The sequence below is a fragment of the Oncorhynchus mykiss genome, chromosome 5 (assembly GCF_057628025.1).
Source record: "Oncorhynchus mykiss isolate SJ-2025 chromosome 5, ASM5762802v1, whole genome shotgun sequence".
Lineage (NCBI taxonomy): Eukaryota > Metazoa > Chordata > Actinopteri > Salmoniformes > Salmonidae > Oncorhynchus > Oncorhynchus mykiss.
In genome coordinates, this window is record NC_143026.1 from 16,348,222 (window position 1) to 16,375,000 (window position 26,779).

Consider the following 26,779-nt stretch of genomic DNA (forward strand, 5'->3'; position numbering starts at 1 on the left):
CTACAGTATGGATGGTTCAGTCAAATCACCTCTTTTCTACACAGGCCTGTAGTGACCAGACTGGTTGGGGCGTCTCCTCTGACGATGGTCTTCAGCTTTAGTGCCTGGACAACAGGGAGAGAGTCTAAGTGACTGTGTGAGTGTGTGTGTAAGATATATATATATAGAGAGAGAAATAGAGAGAGAGAAAGAGAAATAGAGAGAGAGAGAAAATGAAAGAGAGAAAGAGAGGTGAGAGAGAGAATGAGAAATAGAGGGAGAGAGAAAATGAAAGAGAGAGAGAGAGACAGACAGACAGACAGACAGAGAGATAAATAGAGAGAGAGATAAAGAGAGAGAGATGGCATTTTATGCCATCAAAAGGAACATAAAATTTGACATACCAATTAGGATCTGGCAAAAAATACTTGAATCAGTTATAGAACCCATTGCCCTTTATGGTTGTGAGGTCTGGGGTCCGCTCACCAACCAAGAATTCACAAAATGGGACAAACACCAAATTGAGACTCCCCATGCAGAATCATTTTTCTGCAAAAATATCCTCCATGTACAGTGTAAAACATCAAATAATGCATGCAGAGGAGAATTAGGCCGATACCCGCTAATTATCAAAATCCAGAAAAGAGCCGCTAAATTCTACAACCACCTAAAAGAAAGTGATTCCCAAACCTTCTATAACAAAGTCATCACCTACAGTATCACCTGCTGCTACTCTCTGTTTATCATATATGCATTGTCACTTTAACTATACATTCATGTACATGCTACCTCAATTGGGCCGACCAACCAGTGCTCCCGCACAGTGGCTAACCGGGATATCTGCATTGTGTCGCACCACCCGCCAACCCCTCTTTTACGCTACTGCTACTCTCTGTTCATCATATATGCACAGTCACTTTAACCATATCTACATGTACTTACTACCTCAATCAGCCTGACTAACCGGTGTCTGTATGTAGCCTCGCTACTTTTATAGCCTCGCTACTGTATATAGCCTGTCTTTTTACTGCTGTTTTATTTCTTTACTTACCTATTGTTCACCTAATACCCTTTTTGCACTGTTGGTTAGAGCCTGTAAGTAAACATTTCACTGTTGTATTCGGTGCACATGACAAATAAACTTTGATTTGATTTGATTATAAAAAAAAAATTCTCCCCAATTTCGTGTTTTCCTATTGGTAGTTACAGTCTTGTCTCATCGCTGCAACTTCCCGTACAGACTCAGGAGAGGCGAAGGTTGAGAGCCGTGCGTCCTCCGAAACACGACCCAACCAAGCCGCACTGCTTCTTGACACAATGCCCACTTAACCCGGAAGCCAGCTGCACCAATGTGTCGGAGGAAACACCGTACAACTGGCGACCGTGTCAGCATGTACTGCGCCTGGCCCGCCACAGGAGTTGCTAGACCGCGATGGGACAAGGACAACCCTGCCGGCAAAACCCTCCCCTAACCTAGACGACACTGGGCCAATTGTGCACCGCCCCATGGGTCTCCCAGTCGCGGCCGGCTGCGACAGAGCCTGGCCTTGAACCAGGATCTCTAGAGGCACAGCTAGCAACTGCGATACAATGCCTCAGATCACTGCACCACACGGGAGGCCAACTCGCCATCACCTACAGTACAGACAAATAAACCTGGACAAGAGCCCACTAAGCAAGCTGGTCCTGTGGCTCTGTTCACAAACGCAAACACACCCCACAGAGCCCCAGGAGAGAAACAGCAACACAATTAGATCCAACCAAATCATGAGAAAACAAAAATATAATTACTTGACACATTGGAAAGAATTTACCAAAAAACAGAGCAAATTAGAACGTTATTTGGCCCTAAACAGAGAGTACACAGTGGCAAAATACCTGACCACTGTGACTGACCCAAACTTAAGGAAAGCTTTGACTATGTACAGAGTCAGTGAGCATAAAGAGAGAAGACAGGCTATGTGCTCTTTTGCCCACAATATGAGGTGGAAACTGAGCTGCACTTCCTAACCTCCTGCCAAATGTATGACCATATTAGAGACATATTTCCCTCAGAGTTTTGATAAACTCCCATATCTATTGGGTGAAATAGTTTAGTTTGCCATCACAGCAGCAAGATTTGTGACCTGTTGCCACAAGAAAAGGGCAGCCAGTGAAGAACAAACACCATTGTAAATACAACCCATTTTAATGTTGATTTATTCTCCCTTTGGTACTTTAACTATTTGCACATCATTACAACACTGTAGATTTACATAATAGGACAATTGAAATGTCTTTATTCTTTTGGAACTTTTGGAAGTGTAATGTTTACTGTTTTTTTGTTTATTTCACTTTTGTTTATTATCTATTTCACTTTCTTTGGCAATGTAAATATTGAACTTGCTCCGGTGCATTCTGATTTTTTTTGATTGTCCTAGCTGTGTGTGTGTTAGTGTGGGTGTACTGTATGTCCTAGCTGTGTGTGTGTTAGTGTGGGTGTACTGTATGTCCTAGCTGTGTGTGTGTTAATGTGGGTGTACTGTATGTCCTAGCTGTGTGTGTGTTAGTGTGGGTGTACTGTATGTCCTAGCTGTGTGTGTGTGTGTGTTAGTGTGGGTGTACTGTATGTCCTAGCTGTGTGTGTGTGTGTGTTAGTGTGGGTGTACTGTATGTCCTAGCTGTGTGTGTGTTAATGTGGGTGTACTGTATGTCCTAGCTGTGTGTGTGTTAGTGTGGGTGTACTGTATGTCCTAGCTGTGTGTGTGTGTGTGTTAGTGTGGGTGTACTGTATGTCCTAGCTGTGTGTGTGTTAGTGTGGGTGTACTGTATGTCCTAGCTGTGTGTGTGTTAGTGTGGGTGTGTGTTAGTGTGGGTGTACTGTATGTCCTAGCTGTGTGTGTATGTGTGTTAGCGTGGGTATACTGTATGTCCTAGCTGTGTGTATGTTAGTGTGGGTGTACTGTATGTCCTAGCTGTGTGTGTGTTAGTGTGGGTGCACTGTATGTCCTAGCTGTGTGTGTGTTAGTGTGGGTGTACTGTATGTCCTAGCTGTGTGTGTGTTAGTGTGGGTGTACTGTATGTCCTAGCTGTGTGTGTGTTAGTGTGGGTGTACTGTATGTCCTAGCTGTGTGTGTGTTAGTGTGGGTGTACTGTATGTCCTAGCTGTGTGTGTGTGTTAGTGTGGGTGTACTGTATGTCCTAGCTGTGTGTGTGTTAGTGTGGGTGTACTGTATGTCCTAGCTGTGTGTGTGTTAGTGTGGGTGTACTGTATGTCCTAGCTGTGTTTGTATTACCTGTCCTATCCTGACAAACTCGGCCTGTCGTGCCTCTTCCTTCTTGCGGGCAGACTTGGGCGACTCCGGCAGCACATCACTAAACGAGCGTCTGTTGAGCATGTTCTGGGGAGAGAAGGGAACCTGCACATTGGACACCAGCACGCACGCACACACGAACGCACACACACACACACACACACACACACACACACACACACACACACACACACACACACACACACACACACACACACACACAAACACACAAACACACACACATATACAAGCACACACAGACAAGAAGAGAAAGAGACAGAAGCGGGCCTCAGAGACAGGGTGGAGACAGAAGCATAGCAGCAGTATAGGACTGAGTCATATCAGAATATTTAAAGAAGAATGGGAGGATTAGAGAGAGAGATAGGGGACAGAAAAAGAGAGGGAGAAAATAAAATACAAAGATAAAGAGAGAGGAGAGGAAGAGAGAAACAGAGAGGGAAAGAAAGAAACAAATAGAGAAGGTTAACAAAAGAGAGATTAGGTTCAGAGAGAGAAGAAAGACAGTCCCCCTCAGAAAGTCAGCCCCCCTCAGAAAGTCAGCATTGCAGTATCTAGTCCCAGTGTTATGCCGTCTGCAGTAGTCAGGGGGACAGCTGCAGTGGTTCAGAAAAGTAGGCAGCTCAACTGGCTATGGCACAAACAGTGACCAGAGAAGCTGGATCAGATCAGTGTCTAGAAACTGGTGCAACGGGAAAGCTATACTATCACTCCCTAGCCGGTTTCGGTAACACAGATTAAGCCTCTTTAGTCCCATTAGATATGTGTTGTCAGATAGGTAAGGTAACAGGGTACTTTTAATGGCGAATCTTCATTGTGCATTCTTTTTAGTCCAAGGCTTAATCTGTGTCTGGGAAACTGTCCCCAGAGGATTATAGAAAGACCTGAAGAGAAGAGAAGAGAGGAGAGGAGAGGAGAAGAGAAGAGAGGAGAAGAGAGGAGAAGAGAGGAGAAGAGAGGAGAAGAGAGGAGAAGAGAAGAGAAGAGAAGAGGAGAGGAGAGGAGAGGAGAGGAGAGGAGAGGAGAGGAGAGGAGAGGAGAGGAGAGGAGAGGAGAGGAGAGGAGAGGAGAGGACAAGAGGTAGGCTTAGGCTCATAGGGATAGGCCAGGCTGGGTTAGGTAGGGTGTGACAGGGCTGTACCAGGCTGGGTTAGGTAGGGTGTGATGGGGCTGTACCAGGCTGGGTTAGGTAGGGTGTGACGGGGCTGTACCAGGCTGGGTTAGGTAGGGTGTGACGGGGCTGTACCTTGTGGAGGTCAGGGATGAGGTCTTGGTACAGGGAACGGATCAGCATGTCCAGGGTCCGCTGGCGCTTCTGGGCAAATGTGGGCGTCTCCAGGGTGGCCTTCTCTCCATTGATTACTAAAGGACAGACGGGGGGGGGGGGGGGTAGAGAGGGGGTGGGGTTATGGTGAGAACATACACAATCACACACTCATCCAAAATGATCACCATAAAAAGCTGAAACGCCCACGCCAGTAGAAATCCACTTTTTCGAGCTGAAAGATGATGGTCAGAGATTACCCATGATGTCGCACAATGATGTAAGTCAATATGTCATAATTTTAGCCAAAGTAGGATATATTTGGGCTTGTGACAAAACCTAATTTCCCACCTTCTCCAAATTTGGTCACTTTTGAATGCTGGCGATGCTTTCACTCTAGTGGTAGCATGAGACGGATTCTACAACCCACACAAGTGGCTCAGGTAGTGCAGCTCATCCAGGATGGCACATCAATGCGAGCTGTGGCAAGAAGGTTTGCTGTGTCTGTCAGCGTAGTGTCCAGAGCATGGAGGCACTACCAGGAGACAGGCCAGTACATCAGGAGAAGTGGAGGAGGCCGTAGGAGGGCAACAACCCAGCAGCAGGACCGCTACCTCCGCCTTTGTTCAAGGAGGAGCAGGAGGAGCACTGCCAGAGCCCTGCAAAATGACCTCCAGCAGGCCACAAATGTGCATGTGTCTGCTCAAACGGTCAGAAACAGACTCCATGAGGGTGGTATGAGGGCCCAACGTCCACAGGTGGGGGTTGTGCTTACAGCCCAACACCGTGCAGGACGTTTGGCATTTGCCAGAGAACACCAAGATTGGCAAATTCGCCACTGGCGCCCTGTGCTCTTCACAGATGAAAGCAGGTTTACACTGAGCACATGTGACAGATGTGACAGTCTGGAGACGCCGTGGATAACGTTCTGCTGCCTGCAACATCCTCCAGCATGACCGGTTTGGCGGTGGGTCAGTCATGGTGTGGGGTGGCATTTCTTCGGGGAGCCGCACAGCCCTCCATGTGCTCGCCAGAGGTAGCCTGACTGCCATTAGGTACCGAGATGAGATCCTCAGACCCCTTGTGAGACCATATGCTGGTGAGGTTGGCCCTGGGTTCCTCCTAATGCAAGACAATGCTAGACCTCATGTGGCTGGAGTGTGTCAGCAGTTCCTGCAAGAGGAAGGCATTGATGCTATGGACTGGCCCGCCCGTTCCCCAGACCTGAATCCAATTGAGCACATCTGGGACATCATGTCTCGCTCCATCCACCAAGGCCACGTTGCACCACAGACTATCCAGGAGTTGGCGGATGCTTTAGTCCAGGTCTGGGAGGAGATCCCTCAGGAGACCATCCGCCACCTCATCAGGAGCATGCCCAGGCATTGTAGGGAGGTCATACAGGCACGTGGAGGCCACACACACTACTGAGCCTCATTTAGACTTGTTTTAAGGACATTACATCAAAGTTGGATCAGCCTGTAGTGTGGTTTTCCACTTGAATTTTGAGTGTCACTCCAAATTCAGACCTCCATGCGTTGAGAAATTTGATTTCCATTGATAATCTTTGTGTGATTTTGTTGTCAGCACATTCAACTATGTAAAGAAAAAAGTATTTAATAAGATTATTTCATTCATTCAGATCTAGGATGTGTTATTTTAGTGTTCCCTTTATTTTTTTGAGCAGTGTAGATCATCTTTGGCTACAACAAAGATGATGGATAAATCAAGATATTTCACTGGTCTACTTAACGGGGTGCGTCTCCCATAGATAGACACCATTGCAATAGCTGCTGTGTCTGGTCTACTTAAATCAATTACTTTTAATGAAAGACAAAAAAGCTGAGTTGGGTGTCTCGCTTCCTCTTCCGACTCTTTGCTCTTTGCTAATTTTCGACCATTCCATTGATCCGAAATAATTTTCGGCCGCAATTTAGATAATGGATTGATATACTACATGACCCTTCAAATGAGTGGATTCTATTTCAGACACACCCGTTGCTGACAGGTGTATAAAATCAAGCACACAGCCATGCAATCTCCATAGACAAACACTGGCAGTTGAATGGCCTTACTGAAAAGCTCAGTGACTTTCAAAATGGCACTGTCACAGGATGCCACCTTTCCAACTAGTCAGTTCGTCAAATTTCTGCCCTGCTAGAGCTGCCCCGGTCAACTGTAAGTGCTGTTATTGTGAAGTGGAGACGTCTAGGAGCAACAACGACTCAGCTGCGAAGTGGTAGGCCACACAAGCTCACAGTACTGGAATGACAAATTCTGAAGTGCGTAGATCGTAAAAATCGTCTGTCCTCGGTTGCAACACTCACTATTGAGTTCCAAACTGCCTCTAGAAGCAACGTCAGCACAATAACTGTTCATCGGGAGCTTCATGAAATGGGTTTCCATGGCCGAGCAGCCGCACACAAGCCTAAGATCAATGTGAGCAATGCCAAGCGTCAGCTAGAGTGGTGTAAAGCGCGCTGGCATTGGACTCTGGAGCAGTGGAAACTGGGTTTGGCAGATGCCAGGAGAATGTTACCTGCCCAATGCATGGTGGAGGAGGAATAATGGTCTGGGGCTGTTTTTCATGTTTTCCGACTAGGCCCCTTAGTTCCAGTGAATGGAAATCTTAACGCTACTGCATAAAATTATATTGTAGACGATTCTGTGCTACCAACTTTGTGGCAACAATTTGGGGAAGGCCCTTTCCTGTTTGACAATGCCCCCGTGCACAAAGCGAGGTCCACACAGAAACGGTTTGTCGAGATTGGTGTGGAAGACTGGCCTGCACAGAGCCCTGACCTCAACCACATCGAACACCTTTGTGATGAATTGGAATGCTGACTGCAAGCCAGGCCTAATTGCCCAACATCAGCGCCTGCCCCAAGTCCCAGCAGCAATGTTCCAACATCTAGTGAAAGCCTTCCCAGTTTCTCTGTTTATCTTATGTGCTTAGTCACTTTAACTATACATTCATGTACATACTACCGCAATTGGCCCGACCAACCAGTGCTCCCGCACATTGGCTAACCGGGCAATCTGCAGTCCCGCCACCCACCAACCCCTCTTTTACACTACTGCTACTCTCTGTTCATCATACAGTGCCTTGCGAAAGTATTCGGCCCCCTTGAACTTTGCGACCTTTTGCCACATTTCAGGCTTCAAACATAAAGATATAAAACTGTATTTTTTTGTGAAGAATCAACAACAAGTGGGACACAATCATGAAGTGGAACGACATTTATTGGATATTTCAAACTTTTTTAACAAATCAAAAACTGAAAAATTGGGCGTGCAAAATTATTCAGCCCCTTTACTTTCAGTGCAGCAAACTCTCTCCAGAAGTTCAGTCAGGATCTCTGAATGATCCAATGTTGACCTAAATGACTAATGATGATAAATACAATCCACCTGTGTGTAATCAAGTCTCCGTATAAATGCACCTGCACTGTGATAGTCTCAGAGGTCCGTTAAAAGCGCAGAGAGCATCATGAAGAACAAGGAACACACCAGGCAGGTCCGAGATACTGTTGTGAAGAAGTTTAAAGCCGGATTTGGATACAAAAAGATTTCCCAAGCTTTAAACATCCCAAGGAGCACTGTGCAAGCGATAATATTGAAATGGAAGGAGTATCAGACCACTGCAAATCTACCAAGACCTGGCCGTCCCTCTAAACGTTCAGCTCATACAAGGAGAAGACTGATCAGAGATGCAGCCAAGAGGCCCATGATCACTCTGGATGAACTGCAGAGATCTACAGCTGAGGTGGGAGACTCTGTCCATAGGACAACAATCAGTCGTATATTGCACAAATCTGGCCTTTATGGAAGAGTGGCAAGAAGAAAGCCATTTCTTAAAGATATCCACAAAAAGTGTTGTTTAAAGTTTGCCACAACCCACCTGGGAGACACACCAAACATGTGGAAGAAGGTGCTCTGGTCAGATGAAACCAAAATTGAACTTTTTGGCAACAATGCAAAACGTTATGTTTGGCGTAAAAGCAACACAGCTCATCACCCTGAACACACCATCTCCACTGTCAAACATGGTGGTGGCAGCATCATGGTTTGGGCCTGCTTTGCTAGCCTTGCTACTCTTTTTTCAAATGTCTTTCTACTGTTGTTTTATTTCTTTACTTACCTACACACACACACACACACACACACACCTTTTTTTGGCACCATTGGTTAGAGCCTGTAAGTAAGCATTTCACTGTAAGGTCTACTACACCTGTTGTATTCAGCGCACGTGACAAATAAACTTTGATTTGATTTGAAGAGTGTAGGCTGTTATAGCAGCAAAGGGGGGACCAACTCTATACTAATTCCCATGATTTTGGAATCAGATGTTGGACGAGCAGGTGTTCACATACTATTTGTTGTTATTCCTCTGCTCCATGTGGAAATCCCCACAACATTCCCACCCCCAATTCCTGATATGTATTAGCAGCGTGCGTCATTCTTCGAGGTGGAACCTAAACAAGACTTTCCGTTCTAGGACAGGAATTACTCTAAATAGGTGGGGCAACTCTGTGGTGGGCCTTGAAGAAAGCCTAGAACTACAACCATCCAGACTTCTAACCCCACTCAATGACTATGTTGGTCACACATATCTACTTAGAGGCCTATACAAAGGAGGGGGTCGCTTTTATTCACTCTTTATGTGTGACATTATCTTAAAACATTTGTGACGTACATGTACTGTCACGCCCTGGCCTTAGTTATCTTTGTTTTCTTTATTATTTTGGTTAGGCCAGGGTGTGACATGGATGATTTATGTGTTTTGTCTTGTCTAGGTTTTTTGTTGTTGTAGATTTATGGGGTTGTGTTCTTTTAGGTGTCTAGGTAAGTCTATGGTTCCCTGGATTGGTTCTCAATCAGAGGCAGGTGTTTATCGTTGTCTCTGATTGGGAACCATATTTAGGCAGCATATTCTTTGGGTATTTTGTGGGTGATTGTTTCCTGTCTTTGTGTTTTATGCACCAGTTAGGACTGTTACGGTTTTCACGTTTATTGTTTTGTAGTTTGTTCATGTTTGAGTTTTCTTACTAACGAACCATGAACTATAACCACGCTGCGTTTTGGTCCGCCTCTCCTACACAGGAAGAAAGCCGTGACAGAATCCCCCACCACAACAGGACCAAGCGGCGTCGTGACAGGCAGCGCCAGCAGGAGCAGCGCAATCAAGACTTCTGGACGTGGGAGGAAATCCTCGACGGGAGAGGACCCTGGGCAAAGCCAGGGGAGTGTCGCCGCCCCAAGGTGCAGCAGGAGAAGCGGCAGCAGGAGCCGCGCAAGGAGGAATGGACATGGGAGGACGAGTTGGACGGTGATGGACCCTGGATGCAGCCGGGGGAATATCGCCGCCCCAAGGCAGAGCTGGAGGCAGCCAAAGCAGAGAGGCGGCGGTTTGAAGAGGCAGCATGGAAGCAGGGCTGGAAACCCGAGTGTCAGCCCCAAAAATGTATTGGAGGGGGCACACAGGAAGTATGGCAAAGCCAGGTAGGAGACCTGAGCCAACTTCCTGTGCTTACCGGAGAGCGAGAGAGACCGGGCAGGCACCGTGTTATGCTGTGGAGCGCACGGTGTCCCCAGTGCGGGTGCATAGCCCGGTGCGGTACATACCAGCTCCTCGCATCGGCCGGGCTAGAGTGGGCATCGAGCCAAGTGCCATGAAGCCGGCTCTACGCATCTGGTCTCCAGTGCGTCTCCTTGGGCCGGCGTACATGGCACCAGCCTTACGCATGGTGTTCCCGGTTCGCTTGCACAGCCCAGTGCGGGCTATTCTACCTCGCCGCACTGGCAGGGCGACCGGGAGCATTCAACCAGGTAAGGTTGGGCAGACTCGGTGCTCAAGAGCTCCAGTGCGCCTGCATGGTCCGGTCTATCCAGTGCCACCTACATGCACCAGCCCTCCGGTGGCAGCCCCCCGCACCAGGCTTCCTGTGCGTGTCCAGAGCCCAGTACTCCCTGTTTCTCCTCCCCCCACTCGCCCTGAGGTGCGTGTCCTCGGCCCAGTACCACCAGCGCCGGCACCACGCACCAGGCCTACAGTGCGCCTCGTCTGTCCAGAGCTGCTAGAGTCTCCCGTCTGTCCAGAGTTGCTAGAGTCTCCCGTCTGTCCAGAGCTGCTAGAGTCTCCCGTCTGTCCAGAGCTGCTAGAGTCTCCCATCTGTCCAGAGCTGCTAGAGCCGCCAGTCAGCCAGGATCCGCCAGAGCCGCCAGTCAGCCAGGATCCGCCAGAGCCGCCAGTCAGCCTGGATCCGCCAGAGCCGCCATTCAGCCAGAAGCTGCCAGAGCCGTCAACAAGCCTGAGCTACCTCAGTCCGGAGCTGCCCCTCAGTCGAGTGGGGCCATTTAGTAGGGTTGCCAATCCTAGGTCGGTGGCGAGGGTCGCCGTTCCTAAGATGCTACAAAAACGGACTAAGACTATGGTGAAGTGGGGTCCACGTCCCGCGCCAGAGCCGCTACCGTGGACAGACGCCCACCCAGACCCTCCCCTATGGGTTTAAGTGTGCGGCCGGGAGTCCGCACCTTTGGGGGGGGGTACTGTCACGCCTTGGCCTTAGTTATCTTTGTTTTCTTTATTATTTTGGTTAGGCCAGGGTGTGACATGGGTGATTTATGTGTTTGTCTTGTCTAGGGTTTTTGTAGATTTATGGGGTTGTGTTCTTTTAGGTGTCTAGGTAAGTCTATGGTTCCCTGGATTGGTTCTCAATCAGAGGCAGGTGTTTATCGTTGTCTCTGATTGGGAACCATATTTAGGCAGCATATTCTTTGGGTATTTTGTGGGTGATTGTTTCCTGTCTTTGTGTTTTATGCACCAGTTAGGACTGTTACGGTTTTCACGTTTATTGTTTTGTAGTTTGTTCATGTTTGAGTTTTCTTATTAAAGAACTATGAACTATAACCACGCTGTGTTTTGGTCCGCCTCTCCTTCTCAGGAAGAAAGCCGTGACATGTACATAGGCCTTATAAAGGTTTTACGATAAACGTTAGATGAAGTTAAACAAATTTGTCACTGCAATGCATGAGTAGAGGTGTAACAGTAGTACTGTAAACAGTAGAGGTGTAACAGTAGTACTGTAAACAGTAGAGGTGTAATAGGAGAACTGTAAACAGTAGAGGTGTAACAGGAGAACTGTAAACAGTAGAGGTGTAACAGTAGAACTGTAAACAGTAGAGGTGTAACAGTAGAACTGTAAACAGTAGAGGTTTAAACAGTAGAGGTTTAAACAGTAGATGTTTAAACAGAAGAGGTCTAAACAGAAGAGGTCTAAACCTTAGAGGTGTAAACAGAAGAGGTGTAAACAGTTTGGAGAGTAAGTCCACGGTCTTACGTTTGACTAACAAAAAGTCCCTGAATTCTTGGTGGTCTGTAAACACAGGTGGTGAGGGGAGGGGAGGTCCGAACAGTGGCACACTTTCCTCAGAGAAAATCTTCAACCTAGAACACACAAAACCCTGTTATTGTTTTTCACACATACACACTCACAGGAACACACAGAGGCCATGAGTCAATACAATGCCATGGAATACATGAACACTGAATAAAATACATAACTGAAACAAAAATGAAACTAAACCCCTTCATACCTGTAACTGTCGTTCTGACTGTTGTATCTAACTAATGCAAAAATATCTGGCAGTAAAATGAAGGAAGTAACATGAACTCCCAAACACTCAATACATGATTCCCAGTGGCGACCCTTCATCAAGGGCAGATGTTGATATACAGTACCAGTTATAAGTTTGGACACACCTACTCATTCCAGGGTTTTTCTTTATTTTTTACTATTTTCTGCATTGTAGAATAATAGTGAAGACATCAACACTGTGAAATAACACATATGGAATCATGTAGTAACCAAAAAAGTGTTAAACAATCTAAATATATTTTATATTTGAGATTATTCAAAGTAGCCACCCTTTGCCTTGATGAAAGCGTTGCACACTCTTGGTCTTCTCTCAACCAGCTTCATGCAATTAATTTAACAGGTGTGCCTTGCTAAAAGTTCATTTGTGGAATTTCCTTCCTTCTTGATACATTTGAGCCAATCAGTTATGTTGTGACATTGTAGGGGTGGTATACAGAAGATAGTCCTATCTGGTAAAAGACCAAGTCCATATTATGACAAGAACAGCTCAAATAATCAAAGAGAAACAACAGTCCATCATTGAATTGCTGCGAAGAAACCACTACTAAAGGACACCAATAATAAGAAGAGACTTGCTTGGGCCAAGAAACACGAGCAGTGGACATTAGACTGGTGGAAGTCTGTCCTTTGGTCCAAATTTGAGATTTTTGGTTCCAACCTCTGTGTCTTTGTCTCTAGGTGAACGGATGATCTCCGCATGCGTGATCCTCCATGAAGCATGGAGGAGGTGAGATGTTACGGGGATGCTTTTCTGGTGACACTGGGTTTAAGGGTTTCTTTTCCATGCTTAAAATGATAAACATTCACATGCAACACCAAGGGCCAGAAAAGGTTGAAGCTTCGACCTGAAGATCCCCGACGTCATTACTCAACCTTGTTTTTTTCAGAGTTCCCAGTTGTCTTGAAAGCACCATAAATTCAGAGAATGCCAGACTGATGACAAAGTTTGATGACAAAATTTAGACACAAGGACCGTCCTGTCACCTTCCTGTTCAAGTGGGCACAGCACAACAAGGTGAGTTCAAAAATGTAGTGTATGCTGCTGCATAAATTATGTAATATACCAGGGAGATATGTATACTGTAGATAAGTAATACTAAGTGTATGTTGTGTAGTAATATGTCAGGGAGATATGTATACTGTAGATAAGAGAGTAATACTAAGTGTATGTTGTGTAGTAATATGTCAGGGAGAAATGTATACTGTAGCTAAGAGAGTAATACTAAGTGTATGTTGTGTAGTAATATGTCAGGGAGATATGTATACTGTAGATAAGTAATACTAAGTGTATGTTGTGTAGTAATATGTCAGGGAGATATGTATACTGTAGATAAGAGAGTAATACTAAGTGTATGTTGTGTAGTAATATGTCAGGGAGATATGTATACTGTAGCTAAGAGAGTAATACTAAGTGTATGTTGTGTAGTAATATGTCAGGGAGATATGTATACTGTAGCTAAGAGAGTAATACTAAGTGTATGTTGTGTAGTAATATGTTAGTAGCCCATGTGATTCACCCTGATATTTTGGTCCCTTTCCCCTCATAACTTAGCCTACTGTTCTGACTTGGTGGTGCCTATAGCCTGTTTTAGAGAAATGTCATCATATAATATTGTAAGAGCTTTCATTGTCTGCTTATATGCCCCCTTTATTTATCCTACAGTTCTGACTTGGTGTACAGGGAGAATACTGCAAGAACGACCAATGTTCTGAATTATGTCGCTGTACATTTCAAAAGTGCTGAACAAATAGATATATTGGCTACGTCCCTCTTAACTTGCTCATTAATGTCTTAATCAAAAGTACAGATTGCCTGTTATCTGCTCATCGTTCCCTTATGCCATAGTTTGTACATCTCAATTGGCAGTAGAAACCACAGTTGTTTAAGCAAGTCAGCCATATCAGCAATGTTTTTAAAAAGGCAGTAAACGAGACTGAAATAATTGTTTTGCTGCCAGACAAGGCTCTGCTGATAGCCAGGTGTAGCGGTGGTAAGGATTCACTCCATGATGCTGAAAATAAAGCTCTGCTGTGTTGTGTGTTGTCGATTTGCTGGCTTGCATCTAAAAAAAATGTGGGAGTTTGGCTCACCAAGATTTACATGCTTCCTGTCAAGGCAAGGGCTGATTTCAAGGTTTTACTGCTAACCTACAAAGCATTACATGGGCTTGCTCCTACCTATCTCTCTGATTTGGTCCTGCCGTACATACCTACACGTACGCTACGGTCACAAGACGCAGGCCTGCTAATTGTCCCTAGAATTTCTAAGCAAACAGCTGGAGGCAGGGCTTTCTCCTATAGAGCTCAATTTTTATGGAATGGTCTGCCTACCCATGTGAGAGACGCAAACTCGGTCTCAACCTTTAAGTCTTTACTGAAGACTCATCTCTTCAGTGGGTCATATGATTGAGTGTAGTCTGGCCCAGGAGTGGGAAGGTGAACGGAAAGGCTCTGGAGCAACGCACCGCCCTTGCAGTCTCTGCCTGGCCGGTTCCCCTCTTTCCACTGGGATTCTCTGCCTCTAACCCTATTACAGGGGCTGAGTCACTGGCCTACTAGGGCTCTTTCATACCGTCCCTAGGAGGAGTGCGTCACTTGAGTGGGTTGAGTCACTGATGTGATCTTCCTGTCTGGGTTGGCGCCCCCCCCTTGGGTTGTGCCGTGGCGGAGAACTTTGTGGGCTATACTCGGCCTTGTCTCAGGATGGTAAGTTGGTGGTTGAAGATATCCCTCTAGTGGTGTGGGGGCTGTGCTTTGGCAAAGTGGGTGGGGTTATATCCTTCCTGTTTGGCCCTGTCCGGGGGTGTCCTCGGATGGGGCCACAGGGTCTCCTGACCCCTCCTGTCTCAGCCTCCAGTATTTATGCTGCAGTAGTTTATGTGTCGGGGGGCTAGGGTCAGTTTGTTATATCTGGAGTACTTCTCCTGTCCTATCCGGTGTCCTGTGTGAATTTAAGTATGCTCTCTCTAATTCTCTCTTTCTCTCTTTCTTTCCCTCTCTCGGAGGACCTGAGCACCTAGGACCATGCCTCAGGACTACCTGACATGATGACTCCTTGCTGTCCCCAGTCCACCTGGTCGTGCTGCTGCTCCAGTTTCAACTGTTCTGCCTGTGATTATTATTATTTGACCATGCTGGTCATTTATGAACATTTGAACAACTTGGCCATGTTCTGTTACAATCTCCACCCAGCACAGCCAGAAGAGGACTGGCCACCCCACATAGCCTGGTTCCTCTCTAGGTTTCTTCCTAGGTTTTGGCCTTTCTAGGGAGTTTTTCCTAGCCACTGTGCTTCTACACCTGCATTGCTTGCTGTTTGGGGTTTTAGGCTGGGTTTCTGTACAGCATTTTGAGATATCAGCTGATGTACGAAGGGCTATATGAATAAATTTGATTTGATTTGATAATTTAACAGGTTGCGCCTGCAAAAAGTAGATCTGGTAAAAGAAATCGCTATGTTGTTTACTTTCGCCTTGCATAGCTTATTGACACTGGCAGGGGGTACAAGCGATAATGTCCATGGTATTGTGAACGTCAGGGATGACCATTTCCTGGTTGTGCTTGATTGGCCATAAAGGAAGGATACGTGTGAAATGGGATCGGATCATGGAGGGTTTAAATGACGGAGACGCGTCCTCTCCCTCTTGGAACACTATGGTGACGATGTCATTCCCAATGTGTCTTTTCCTCTCTACCTGAAGAGAGAGAGATTCAGAGAGAGAGAGAGAGAGATTCAGAGAGAGAGAGAGAGAGCGAGAGAGAGAGATTCAGAGAGAGAGAGAGAGAGAGATTCAGAGAGAGAGAGAGAGAGAGAGAGATTCAGAGAGAGAGAGAGAGATTCAGAGAGAGAGAGAGAGAGATTCAGAGAGAGAGAGAGATTCAGAGAGAGAGAGAGAGAGATTCAGAGAGAGAGAGATTCAGAGAGAGAGAGAGATTCAGAGAGAGAGAGAGCGAGAGAGATTCAGAGAGAGAGAGAGAGAGAGAGAGAGAGAGATTCAGAGAGAGAGATTCAGAGAGAGAGAGAGAGAGAGAGATTCAGAGAGAGAGAGAGATTCAGAGAGAGAGAGAGAGAGAGAGAGAGATTCAGAGAGAGACAGACAGACAGATAGAGAGAGAAAAGAAAATGAGATACGTCATACAATAAACAAGTTAAATAAGTGCTGAATGACATCTTATTGAGTCAGACCACACACACACACACACACACACACACACACACACACACACACACACACACACACACACACACACACACACACACACACACACACACACACACACACACACACACACACACACTCTCTCCAGTCACACACACTCCAAACAGTAGCAAGTGGTAGCATTGTCTGACACGAAGACACGAAGAGGCTTTTAGGTCGTAAGGTACAAATGTTTTAGTGTAGAATGTCAATACTTTGTTTCTTATTTTTCAATAGAGGTATCTTGTCTGACTCGTTTAGGTGTGTGTGTACGCCTTTGTGTTTGTTTGCGTGCATCTGTGTGTATGTGTTTTTTCCTCTAGAGTAAGTGAATGGAGATTGAAAGACCAAGGACAAGAGAGTACTTGCTATTTCCTCTGCATCTCAACAACTCTGACCTTGAACAGATAAAAGACTAACTGAAAGGATATGACTGAACATCATTCTGTATGCTAGATAGTAAGAGTAACTGGAGATTAGCAATCTGATACAGAAGAGAGAGAGAGAGAGAGAGAGAGAGAGAGAGAGAGAGAGAGAGAGAGAGAGAGAGAGGGAGAGAGGGAGGGAGAGATAGAGAGAGAGAGAGAAAGAAGGAGGGAGGGTGAGATAAGCAGAGGGGAGATAATAGAAAGAGAGAATGAAGGGGGGTTGAAAGAGGAGGGTGAAAGGGTTACACGGGGGAGAGAGTGTCAGAGGTCGGAGGACTGAGAAGTAGAAGAGAGAGAGAAAAGAATGCACCACTGACCCAGAGGGAGGGATGATTATATATATAGCTCTGTAGCTCTAGAGGACTGACCCAGAGGGAGGGATGGTTATATATATAGCTCTGTAACTCTGGAGGACTGACCCAGAGGGAGGATGGTTATATATAGCTCTGGAGCTCTGGAGGACTGACCCAGAGGGAGGATGGTTATATATATAGCTCTGTAAGACTGACCCAGAGGGAGGATGGTTATATATATAGCTCTGTATCTCTGGAGGACTGACCCAGAGGGAGGGATGGTTATATATATAGCTCTGTAACTCTGGAGGACTGACCCAGAGGGAGGATGGTTATATATAGCTCTGGAGCTCTGGAGGACTGACCCAGAGGGAGGATGGTTATATATAGCTCTGGAGCTCTGGAGCACTGACCCAGAGGGAGGATGGTTATATATATAGCTCTGTAAGACTGACCCAGAGGGAGGATGGTTATATATATAGCTCTGTATCTCTGGAGGACTGACCCAGAGGGAGGGATGGTTATATATATAGCTCTGTAACTCTGGAGGACTGACCCAGAGGGAGGGATGGTTATATATATAGCTCTGTAACTCTGGAGGACTGACGCAGAGGGAGGATGGTTATATATAGCTCTGCAGCTCTGGAGGACTGACGCCATGTAAAGACAAAACAGGCACACACACACACACACACTCATGAATGCACCCACACCTGCTGCTTGTTCTCCTTGGAGTAGGGTAGCATGGTGGAGACATGGAACATCAGCTCATGGCCCTGGTACACTGTGTAGATGGAGTTCATTCCTGTAGTGTCATCTGGAGAGAGAGAGTGAGAGAGATAGAGAGGGGGAGGGGATGGAGCGAGAGGGGGTAGGGAGAGGAGGGTTGAGAAGGATAGAGCAGTGGGAGCAGAAGATGAAGGAGGAGAGGGAAGAGTGTTAGAGAAAGAGTAATCTTAAAAGAGGGAATGTGAATGAAAGACATCTCCATGGTCTGTTGAAATGGAAAAACAATCATTAATAGCAGAACCCATGGTGTGTGTGTGTGTGTGTGTGTGTGTGTGTGTGTGTGTGTGTGTGTGTGTGTGTGTGTGTGTGTGTGTGGTGTCTTACTCTTGGTATCCAGCCCACCACGGTAGCCTGCCCAGCCCTGCAGGGAGATGGTGTCACCCAGGAGGTTAAGGAACTTATCGAAGCTCTGGCTCCCAGACTCTGAAGGAACAGATGAGAGAGCAGGGGTCAAACTACAGCTCATACGACATTGATACTTCAATACCTATTACTCACAATAATAGTGACTTACCGTTGCTGAACATCTCGTCGTCTGTGAGCTGTCCATCTTTGGCATACAGGACACCGAATTTGAAGTTGACAGAACCCTGACAAATGATAAGACAGATATATTGTACATCTAAAGGGCCACTATCCCCTAGTGTTATATAAATTATAAATTATAATTTAACTTCTATAATTTGCCAAAACCAGAAAAACAACCCCGGTAGAAAAGGAGAAGGAAATCTCTAGTATGACCATGCTCAACACCAATATCTACAATATCCACTTCAATTATATTTATAACAGAATAAATAAATGAATACCTCTTGCTCCTCCAACACCAGTAGGTCCTATGAAGAGAAAACACACCACAGTTATCATCAGTTGACCCTCCAATGACTCCGATAACTCCCAATGTCCAATGACTCCCAAATGACTCCCAATGTCCAATGACTCCCAAATGACTCCCAATGTCCAACGACTCCCAAATGACTCCCAGATCTGTTACAGTATAGGCCTGATACCATAGAAATAGAGTTAGAACACGACTGTTATATACAGATGTAGGCTCTTAATTTGACCTGTATTATCACAACAAAATAATCCTGCAGAAACAGGACTTGAAATTTTAGCCAATCATTTTGCTTGATCCGTTTTTACTACGGAAAAGCCAGAGACAGCGAGACACCTTGATGAGACCGTGCTGCCTGCCTGGTTGCCCCTGGACGTTCTCTCCCTGCTTGACCACCTCCTTTAGATGACCCCTCAAGCCATGGACTTTCTAATGGCTGTCCATCTCATGATGTTGTGAGTTTTTTTTCTTTTGAATTGCATGTTGCTCCATTGCACTTTGAGATGATTTTGTAATGAATAGCACTATAAAAGTTGAAGAATTTGTTATTGTTATTGCTCGTGGTTAGGCTATTAGCTGTCCAAAAGTAGGCTACATGAAGAGTGCAATACTGTTAATATAACCGTGTTTTAGTGTGTATTTTCAGTGAATTTATGTAAATCACAAGGCTCATCTGCATTTCTAGACCTGCTTCCACCAGATGGCGCTATTATTCCTTACACCGTCTGTCATCTGTCACTGTCGTCTGTCACTGTCATCTGTCATCTGTCACTGTCGTCTGTCACTGTCATCTGTCATCTGCCACTGGCATCTGTCATCTGTCACTGTCGTCTGTCACTGTCATCTGACACTGTCGTCTGTCATCTGTCATCTATCATCTGTCACTGTCGTCTGTCACTGTCATCTGTCACCTGTCATCTGTCACTGGCGTCTGTCATCTGTCATCTGTCATCTGTCACTGTCATCTGTCACTGTCGTCTGTCACTGTCATCTGGCATCTGTCACTGTCATCTGTCATCTGTCACTGGCGTCTGTCACTGTCATCTGTCACTGTCGTCTGTCACTGTCATCTGTCATCTGTCACTGTCATCTGTCATCTGTCACTGGCGTCTGTCATCTGTCATCTGTCACTGTCATCTGTCGTCTGTCACTGTCATCTGTCACTGGCGTCTGTCATCTGTCACTGTCATCTGTCATCTGTCACTGGCGTCCTGCACAGCCGGTAATAGACTTGTGCTCCCCGGCGACCGGTTCATACATAAAACATCCTCCATTCAGGCTGCAAAGACGTTGGATTCCTCTTTAACTTGATTAAATGGCCTGTTGGTGGAAAGAAACAGGCAAAATACACCTGCTGTCTTAATAAAACCTTATTTTCCACCACCATGCTAGAGTGGCTAATGCTACTTCCTGATGTTGTCCACCGCGTTCAGCCAGGGGTAAACAACAGACTCATGAGGTGTGCACCATCCGTAAGTTTTTCTACCGACAGGCCTTTAAATCGCGTTAAAGAGGAAACCAACGCCTGCAGCCAAAATGGAGGATGTTTTATGTATGAACCAGTTACCGGACGATAGTGGAAAATAATGCCTAATAGCGGCAGTCCAGGCTACTGCATTTACTGTGGTGCAGGAACAAACACAGCAAAACAAGTGATCAAATGAAGATCCTACATCTGTTTCTCACTGGCTGATACAGTGTGATCTCACCTTCTGTATCTCTGTGGCTGACACAGTGTGATCTCACCTTCTGTATCTCTGTAGCTGACACAGTGTGATCTCACCTTCTGTATCTCTGTGGCTGACACAGTGTGATCTCACCTTCTGTATCTCTGTAGCTGACACAGTGTGATCTCACCTTCTGTATCTCTGTGGCTGACACAGTGTGATCTCACCTTCTGTATCTCTGTGGCTGACACAGTGTGATCTCACCTTCTGTATCTCTGTAGCTGACACAGTGTGATCTCACCTTCTGTATCTCTGTGGCTGACACAGTGTGATCTCACCTTCTGTATCTCTGGGTTGAGAATCTCCCTCGGGCCTTTCTCAAACCTGTCCAGGTTCATCGCACTGCAGGGGGAGGAGAGCAGAGGATAGGAGGAGAGGAGGAGGAGGAAAGGAAGAGGAGGAGAGGAAGAGGAGGAGGAGGAGGAGAGGAGGAGGAGGAGAGGAAGAGGAGGAGAGGATAGGAGGAGAGGAGGAGGAGGAGAGCAGAGGATAGGAGGAGAGGAGGAGGAGGAGAGGAAGAGGAGGAGAGGAGGAGGAGAGCAGAGGAGAGGAGGAGAGGAGGAGGAGGAGAGGAAGAGGAGGAGAAGAAGAAAAGTTCAGGAGAGGAGAAAAGATAAGTGTTTAAAGACAGGTTTACATCTTGTACGTCCAATCTATTCCATAATTATCTTAAAGCATATTTTCATGTTGCTGTTCATTTAAATACAACAGACTACATATCCACAACAAATTTCTCCATGTGTTTTTACCCTGATTTATTGGTTATATCTTAGCCTGGTCCCATGTCTGTCTCTCTCCATCCCTTTCTTTCTCTCTATATATATATTGAATGGCATCCTGAGCAGTTCTCACCTTAAGATGGATTTGACTGATAGTGTTTTGGTGGGGCTGTATGGCAGACTGATCTTCAGAGTTCCCTGGGGGAGGAGAGGAGAGGAGAGGAGAGGAGATTATCTCAGGTGTGGATGTGGAAAGTAGTCTTCATAATTAGTCTAATCATCTATCTGAACAGAAGATGGACCTCCATCCAGACACAGATCTACAGTAAGATCAGATATGCATATTTCACCTTAATGATCAAGGTTTTGCTATGGGGAGAGTGAGCTGATCCTAAATCTGTATCTAAAGCCAAATTCCAACAAGACCAATGCTTAAGGTGAATGATTTTGTGAGAGTAAGCTGATCCTAGATCTGTGCAAAAAGTCAATTTGTACCAATACCAATAGGCTTTGGGAAGGGTGATCTAATTCTAGATCCTTACTGTCTTCCTCCAGAGGATGGCTCTGTACTGAGGGACCCGCTGGTTGTTCTGGTCGGACAGAACCACAGACAGGTAGAAGGGATTCTTCTCTGCATCCGTACCAATATAGTTCTGGTGGACTGGGGGGGAAACACACAATGTTACACACACTGTCACACACTGTCACACACTTACTAGGGACGAAACAGGAGAAAACATTCCCAAACTGAGTGAAACGGGGAGGCACTAGGCACTATTCACTATGTGAATGCTAGTTTTCGTTTTGAATTGATTTATAATTGTTTTTTCTGTCGTTTGTTTGTTTGTTTGTTGTGTGGTCATGAGAGTTTCTGTTCCTTTCTGTCAGGAAGTCACGGTGAGGTCTAGTTTTTCCTGTATGGAATGTTGAGTAGTGTGTGCATGCATGCATATGTATCTGCTTGAATATACAGTGGGCCAAAAAAGTATTTAGTCAGCCACCAATTGTGCAAGTTCTCCCACTTAAAAATATGAGAGAGGCCTGTAATTTTCATCATAGGTACATGACAGACAAAAAGAGAGAAAAAAATCCAGAAAATCACATTGTAGGATTTTTAATGAATTTATTTGCAAATTATGGTGGAAAATAAGTATTTGGTCAATAACAAAAGTTTATCTCAATATTTTGTTATATACCCTTTTTTGGCAATGACAGAGGTCAAACGTTTTCTGTAAGTCTTCAAAAGGTTTTCACACACGGTTGCTGGTATTTTGGCCCATTCCTCCATGCAGATCTCCTCTAGAGCAGTGATGTTTTGGGGCTGTTGCTGGGCAACACGGACTTTCAACTCCCTCCAAAGATTTTCTATAGGGTTGAGATCTGGAGACTGGCTAGGCCACTCCAGGACCTTGAAATGCTTCTTACGAAGCCACTCCTTCGTTGCCCGGGCGGTGTGTTTGGGATCATTGTCATGCTGAAAGACCCAGCCACGTTTCATATTCAATGCCCTTGCTGATGGAAGGTTTTCACTAAAAATCTCACGATACATGGCCCCATTCATTCTTTCCTTCGTCCTGGTCCCTTTGCAGAAAAACAGCCCCAAAGCATGATGTTTCCACCCCCGTGCTTCACAGTGGGCATGGTGTTCTTTGGATGCAACTCAGCATTCTTTGTCCTCCAAACACGATGTGTTGAGTTTTTACCAAAAAGTTATATTTTGGTTTCTTCTGACCATATGACATTCTCCCAATCTTCTTCTGGATCATCCAAATGCTCTCTAGCAAACTTTAGACGGGCCTGGACATGTACTGGCTTAAGCAGGGGGACAAGTCTGGCACTGCAGGATTTGAGTACCTTGCGGCGTAGTGTGTTACTGATGGTAGGCTTTGTTACTTTGGTCCCAGCTCTCTGCAGGTCATTCACTAGGTCCCCCCGTGTGGTTCTGGGATTTTTGATCACCGTTCTTGTGATCATTTTGACCCCACGGGGTGAGATCTTGCGTGGAGCCCCAGATCGAGGGAGATTATCAGTGGTCTCGTATGTCTTCCATTTCCTAATAATTGCTTCCACAGTTTATTTCTTCAAACCAAGCTGCTTACCTATTGCAGATTCAGTCTTCCCAGCCTGGTGCAGGTCTACAATTTTGTTTCTGGTGTCCTTTGACAGCTCTTTGGTCTTGGCCATAGTGGAGTTTGGAGTGTGACTGTTTGAGGTTGTGGACAGGTGTCTTTTATACTGATAACAAGTTCAAACAGGTGCCATTAATACAGGTAACGAGTGGAGGACAGAGGAGCCTCTTAAAGAAGAAGTTACAGGTCTGTGAGAGCCAGAAATCTTGCTTGTTGGTGACCAAATACCTTTTTTCCACCATAATTTGCCATTAAATTCATTAAAAATCCTACAATGTGATTTTCTGGATTTTTTTTCTCATTGTGTCTGTCATATTTGAAGTGTACCTATGATGAAAATTACAGGCCTCTCTCATCTTTTTAAGAGGGAGAACTTGCACAATTGGTGGCTGACTAAATACTTTTTTGCCCCACTATATGTGTGAGTGTATGTGCATGTGTGTGCATGTGCGTGTGTGTGGGTGTGGATGTGTGCGTGCATGTGGGTCATACACAACAGAACCGCTTCACATTCAGCGCCCTCTCTACCTGGTTGACACGGCAACGTATTCAGACCTAACACTGACCAGAACCCCGAAACCCAATTAAAAACAGGAACTCTGCCTTCTCTCGCCCCCCTCTCTCTTCATCCCTTTCTTTCTTTCTTTCTTTCTCTCTCTTCATCCCTTTCTCTCCCTCTCTTTCTTTCTCTCTCTCTCCATCCCTTTCTCTCCCTCTCTTTATTTCTTTCTCTCTCTCTCCATCCCTTTCTCTCCATCCCTTTCTTTCTCTCTCTCTCTCCACCTCTCTCTCATCCATCCCTTTCTTTCTCTTTCTCTCTCTCTCCATCCCTTTCTCTCTCTCTCTCTCTCCACCTCTCTCTCTCTCTCTCCATTGATTTATTTCTCTCTCCATCCCTTTCTTTCTCTCTCTCTCTCTCTCCACCTCTCTCTCCATCTCTTTCTCTACTCACTGTTCCCCTGACTCCCTCTATGAAAGGTATTTATTCTGATTTGAATCAGTTCACTTGGACTTAGACTTGGGGCCTTGTTTTGTTCTGTGTTTAAAAAGTATAAGACCCCCCACCCACCTAGCTGAAAGATAGAAGGAAGAAGGAGGGAAGGAAGGAGGGGGGTAATGCATTTTTAACGACCACCATGACTAGGCTCTCAGGAGGCTGCTGGCTGCTCATGTTGACTAGGGAGCCAGTCAGATGCTAATGTTGTTATCTCCCAGCGGGTGTGTGTGTGCATATGCATGTGCGTGTGTGTGTGTGTGTGTGCGTGAGAAGTGAGCCTCTGCCCACCATTTTCCTCTTACTGTCTGCTTCTTTCTGGGTTGTGCCGGGCTGTGTCTGCAGGTCCACTGTAGCTATGGAAGGATCTGTGTGTGTGTGAGTATGTCAGACCTGGGTTTATATAATATTTAGCGTATTTCAATTAATTTGACAGATATTTGAAGGTGTTTAGAGTGTTGAAATATTTTTATTTGAAAAACAAGTCGCTGAATATTGCAATGTACAGTATTTGAAAATACTCAAATACATTTATTCAAACAACCTGATCTCATAGTTGTTCATAGTTTCACTATGAAATTCATTGTAATATGGATGAATTTTTTACGAATGAATTCAGCGTGGTTTCAGGGTTAATTCCACGTGGTTACAGGGTTAATTCCACGTGGTTACAGGGTTAATTCCGTGTGGTTACAGGGTTAATTCCACGTGGTTACAGGGTTAATTCCATAGTGGCTACAGGGTTAATTCCACGTGGTTACAGGGTTAATTCCGTGTGGTTACAGGGTTAATTCCACGTGGTTACAGGGTTAATTCCATAGTGGCTACAGGGTTAATTCCACGTGGTTACAGGGTTAATTCCATAGTGGCTACAGGGTTAATTCCACGTGGTTACAGGGTTAATTCCATAGTGGCTACAGGGTTAATTCCACGTGGTTACAGGGTTAATTCCACGTGGTTACAGGGTTAATTCCATAGTGGCTACAGGGTTAATTTTGTGTGGTTACAGGGTTAATTCCACGTGGTTACAGGGTTAATTCTGTGTGGTTTCAGGGTTAATTCCACGTGGTTACAGGGTTAATTCCATAGTGGCTACAGGGTTAATTCCACGTGGTTACAGGGTTAATTCCGTGTGGTTACAGGGTTAATTCCATGTGGTTACAGGGTTAGTTCCGTAGTGGTTACAGGGTTAATTCAGCGTTGTTACAGCGTTAATTCCGTAGTGGTTACAGGGTGAATTCCGTAGTGGTTACAGCGTTAATTCCGTAGTGGTTACAGGGTTAATTCAGCGTGGTTACAGGGTTAAGTCAGCGTGGTTACAGGGTTAATTCAGCGTGGTTACAGGTTTAAAACAGAAACAACTCAAAGGGTTACTTTTAAGTATTAATTCCGTAGTGGTTACAGGGTTAATTCCGTAGTGGTTACAGGGTTAATTCCGTAGTGGTTACAGGGTTAATTCAGCGTGGTTACAGCATTAATTCCATAGTGGTTACATGGTTAATTCAGAGTGGTTACAGCATTAATTCCATAGTGGTTACATGGTTAATTCAGTGTGGTTACAGAGTTAATTCCGTATTGGTTACAGGGTTAACTCAGTGTGGTTACAGGGTTAATTCAGTGTGGTTACAGGGTTAATTCAGCGTGGTTACAGGGTTAATTCAGCGTGGTTACAGGGTTAATTCAGAGTGGTTACAGGGTTAATTCCATAGTGGTTACAGGTTTAAAACAGAAACAACTCAAAGGGTTACTTTTAAGTATTAATTCCGTAGTGGTTACAGGGTTAATTCCGTAGTGGTTACAGGGTTAATTCCGTAGTGGTTACAGGGTAATTCAGCGTGGTTACAGCATTAATTCCGTAGTGGTTACAGGGTTAATTCCGTAGTGGTTACAGGGTAAATTCAGCGTGGTTACAGCGTTAATTCCGTAGTGGTTACAGGGTTAATTCAGCGTGGTTACAGCATTAATTCCATAGTGGTTACAGGGTTAATTCAGCGTGGTTACAGCATTAATTCCATAGTGGTTACATGGTTAATTCAGAGTGGTTACAGCATTAATTCCATAGTGGTTACATGGTTAATTCAGTGTGGTTACAGAGTTAATTCCGTATTGGTTACAGGGTTAACTCAGTGTGGTTACAGGGTTAATTCAGTGTGGTTACAGGGTTAATTCAGCGTGGTTACAGGGTTAATTCAGCGTGGTTACAGGGTTAATTCAGAGTGGTTACAGGGTTAATTCCATAGTGGTTACAGGTTTAAAACAGAAACAACTCAAAAGGTTACTTTTAAGTATTAATTCCGAGTGGTTACAGGGTTAACTCAGTGTGGTTACAGGGTTAATTCAGCGTGGTTACAGGGTTAATTCAGTGTGGTTACAGGGTTAATTCAGCGTGGTTACAGGGTAAATTCAGCGTGGTTACAGGGTTAATTCAGAGTGGTTACAGAGTTAATTCCA

At 45.3% G+C, this 26,779-nt stretch overlaps 1 protein-coding gene across 11 annotated transcripts in view; it reads right to left on the reverse strand.

Moving 5' to 3' along the window:
- The window catches only part of garnl3 (GTPase activating Rap/RanGAP domain like 3), a 185,098-nt gene that overhangs the window by 59,011 nt on the left and 99,308 nt on the right, over positions 1-26,779 (reverse strand). For 6 of the 11 annotated variants that reach the window (XM_090233956.1, XM_090233951.1, XM_090233955.1 and 3 more), the window contains exons 5-17: positions 21,748-21,866; positions 21,339-21,403; positions 20,765-20,828; positions 18,731-18,757; positions 18,436-18,511; positions 18,246-18,344; positions 17,846-17,949; positions 15,799-15,907; positions 12,151-12,196; positions 11,895-12,001; positions 4,537-4,652; positions 3,255-3,359; positions 30-104 (exon numbers count right to left, since the gene is read on the reverse strand). In XM_090233956.1, coding sequence (XP_090090082.1) covers positions 30-104; positions 3,255-3,359; positions 4,537-4,652; positions 11,895-12,001; positions 12,151-12,196; positions 15,799-15,907; positions 17,846-17,949; positions 18,246-18,344; positions 18,436-18,511; positions 18,731-18,757; positions 20,765-20,828; positions 21,339-21,403; positions 21,748-21,866 — 1,112 coding nt within the window. Of the gene's footprint in view, positions 1-29; positions 105-3,254; positions 3,378-4,536; positions 4,653-11,894; positions 12,002-12,150; positions 12,197-15,798; positions 15,908-17,845; positions 17,950-18,245; positions 18,345-18,435; positions 18,512-18,730; positions 18,758-20,764; positions 20,829-21,338; positions 21,404-21,747; positions 21,867-26,779 lie in introns of all 11 variants that reach the window. The other 5 variants (XM_090233947.1, XM_090233953.1, XM_090233950.1 and 2 more) reach the window with 1 other exon arrangement.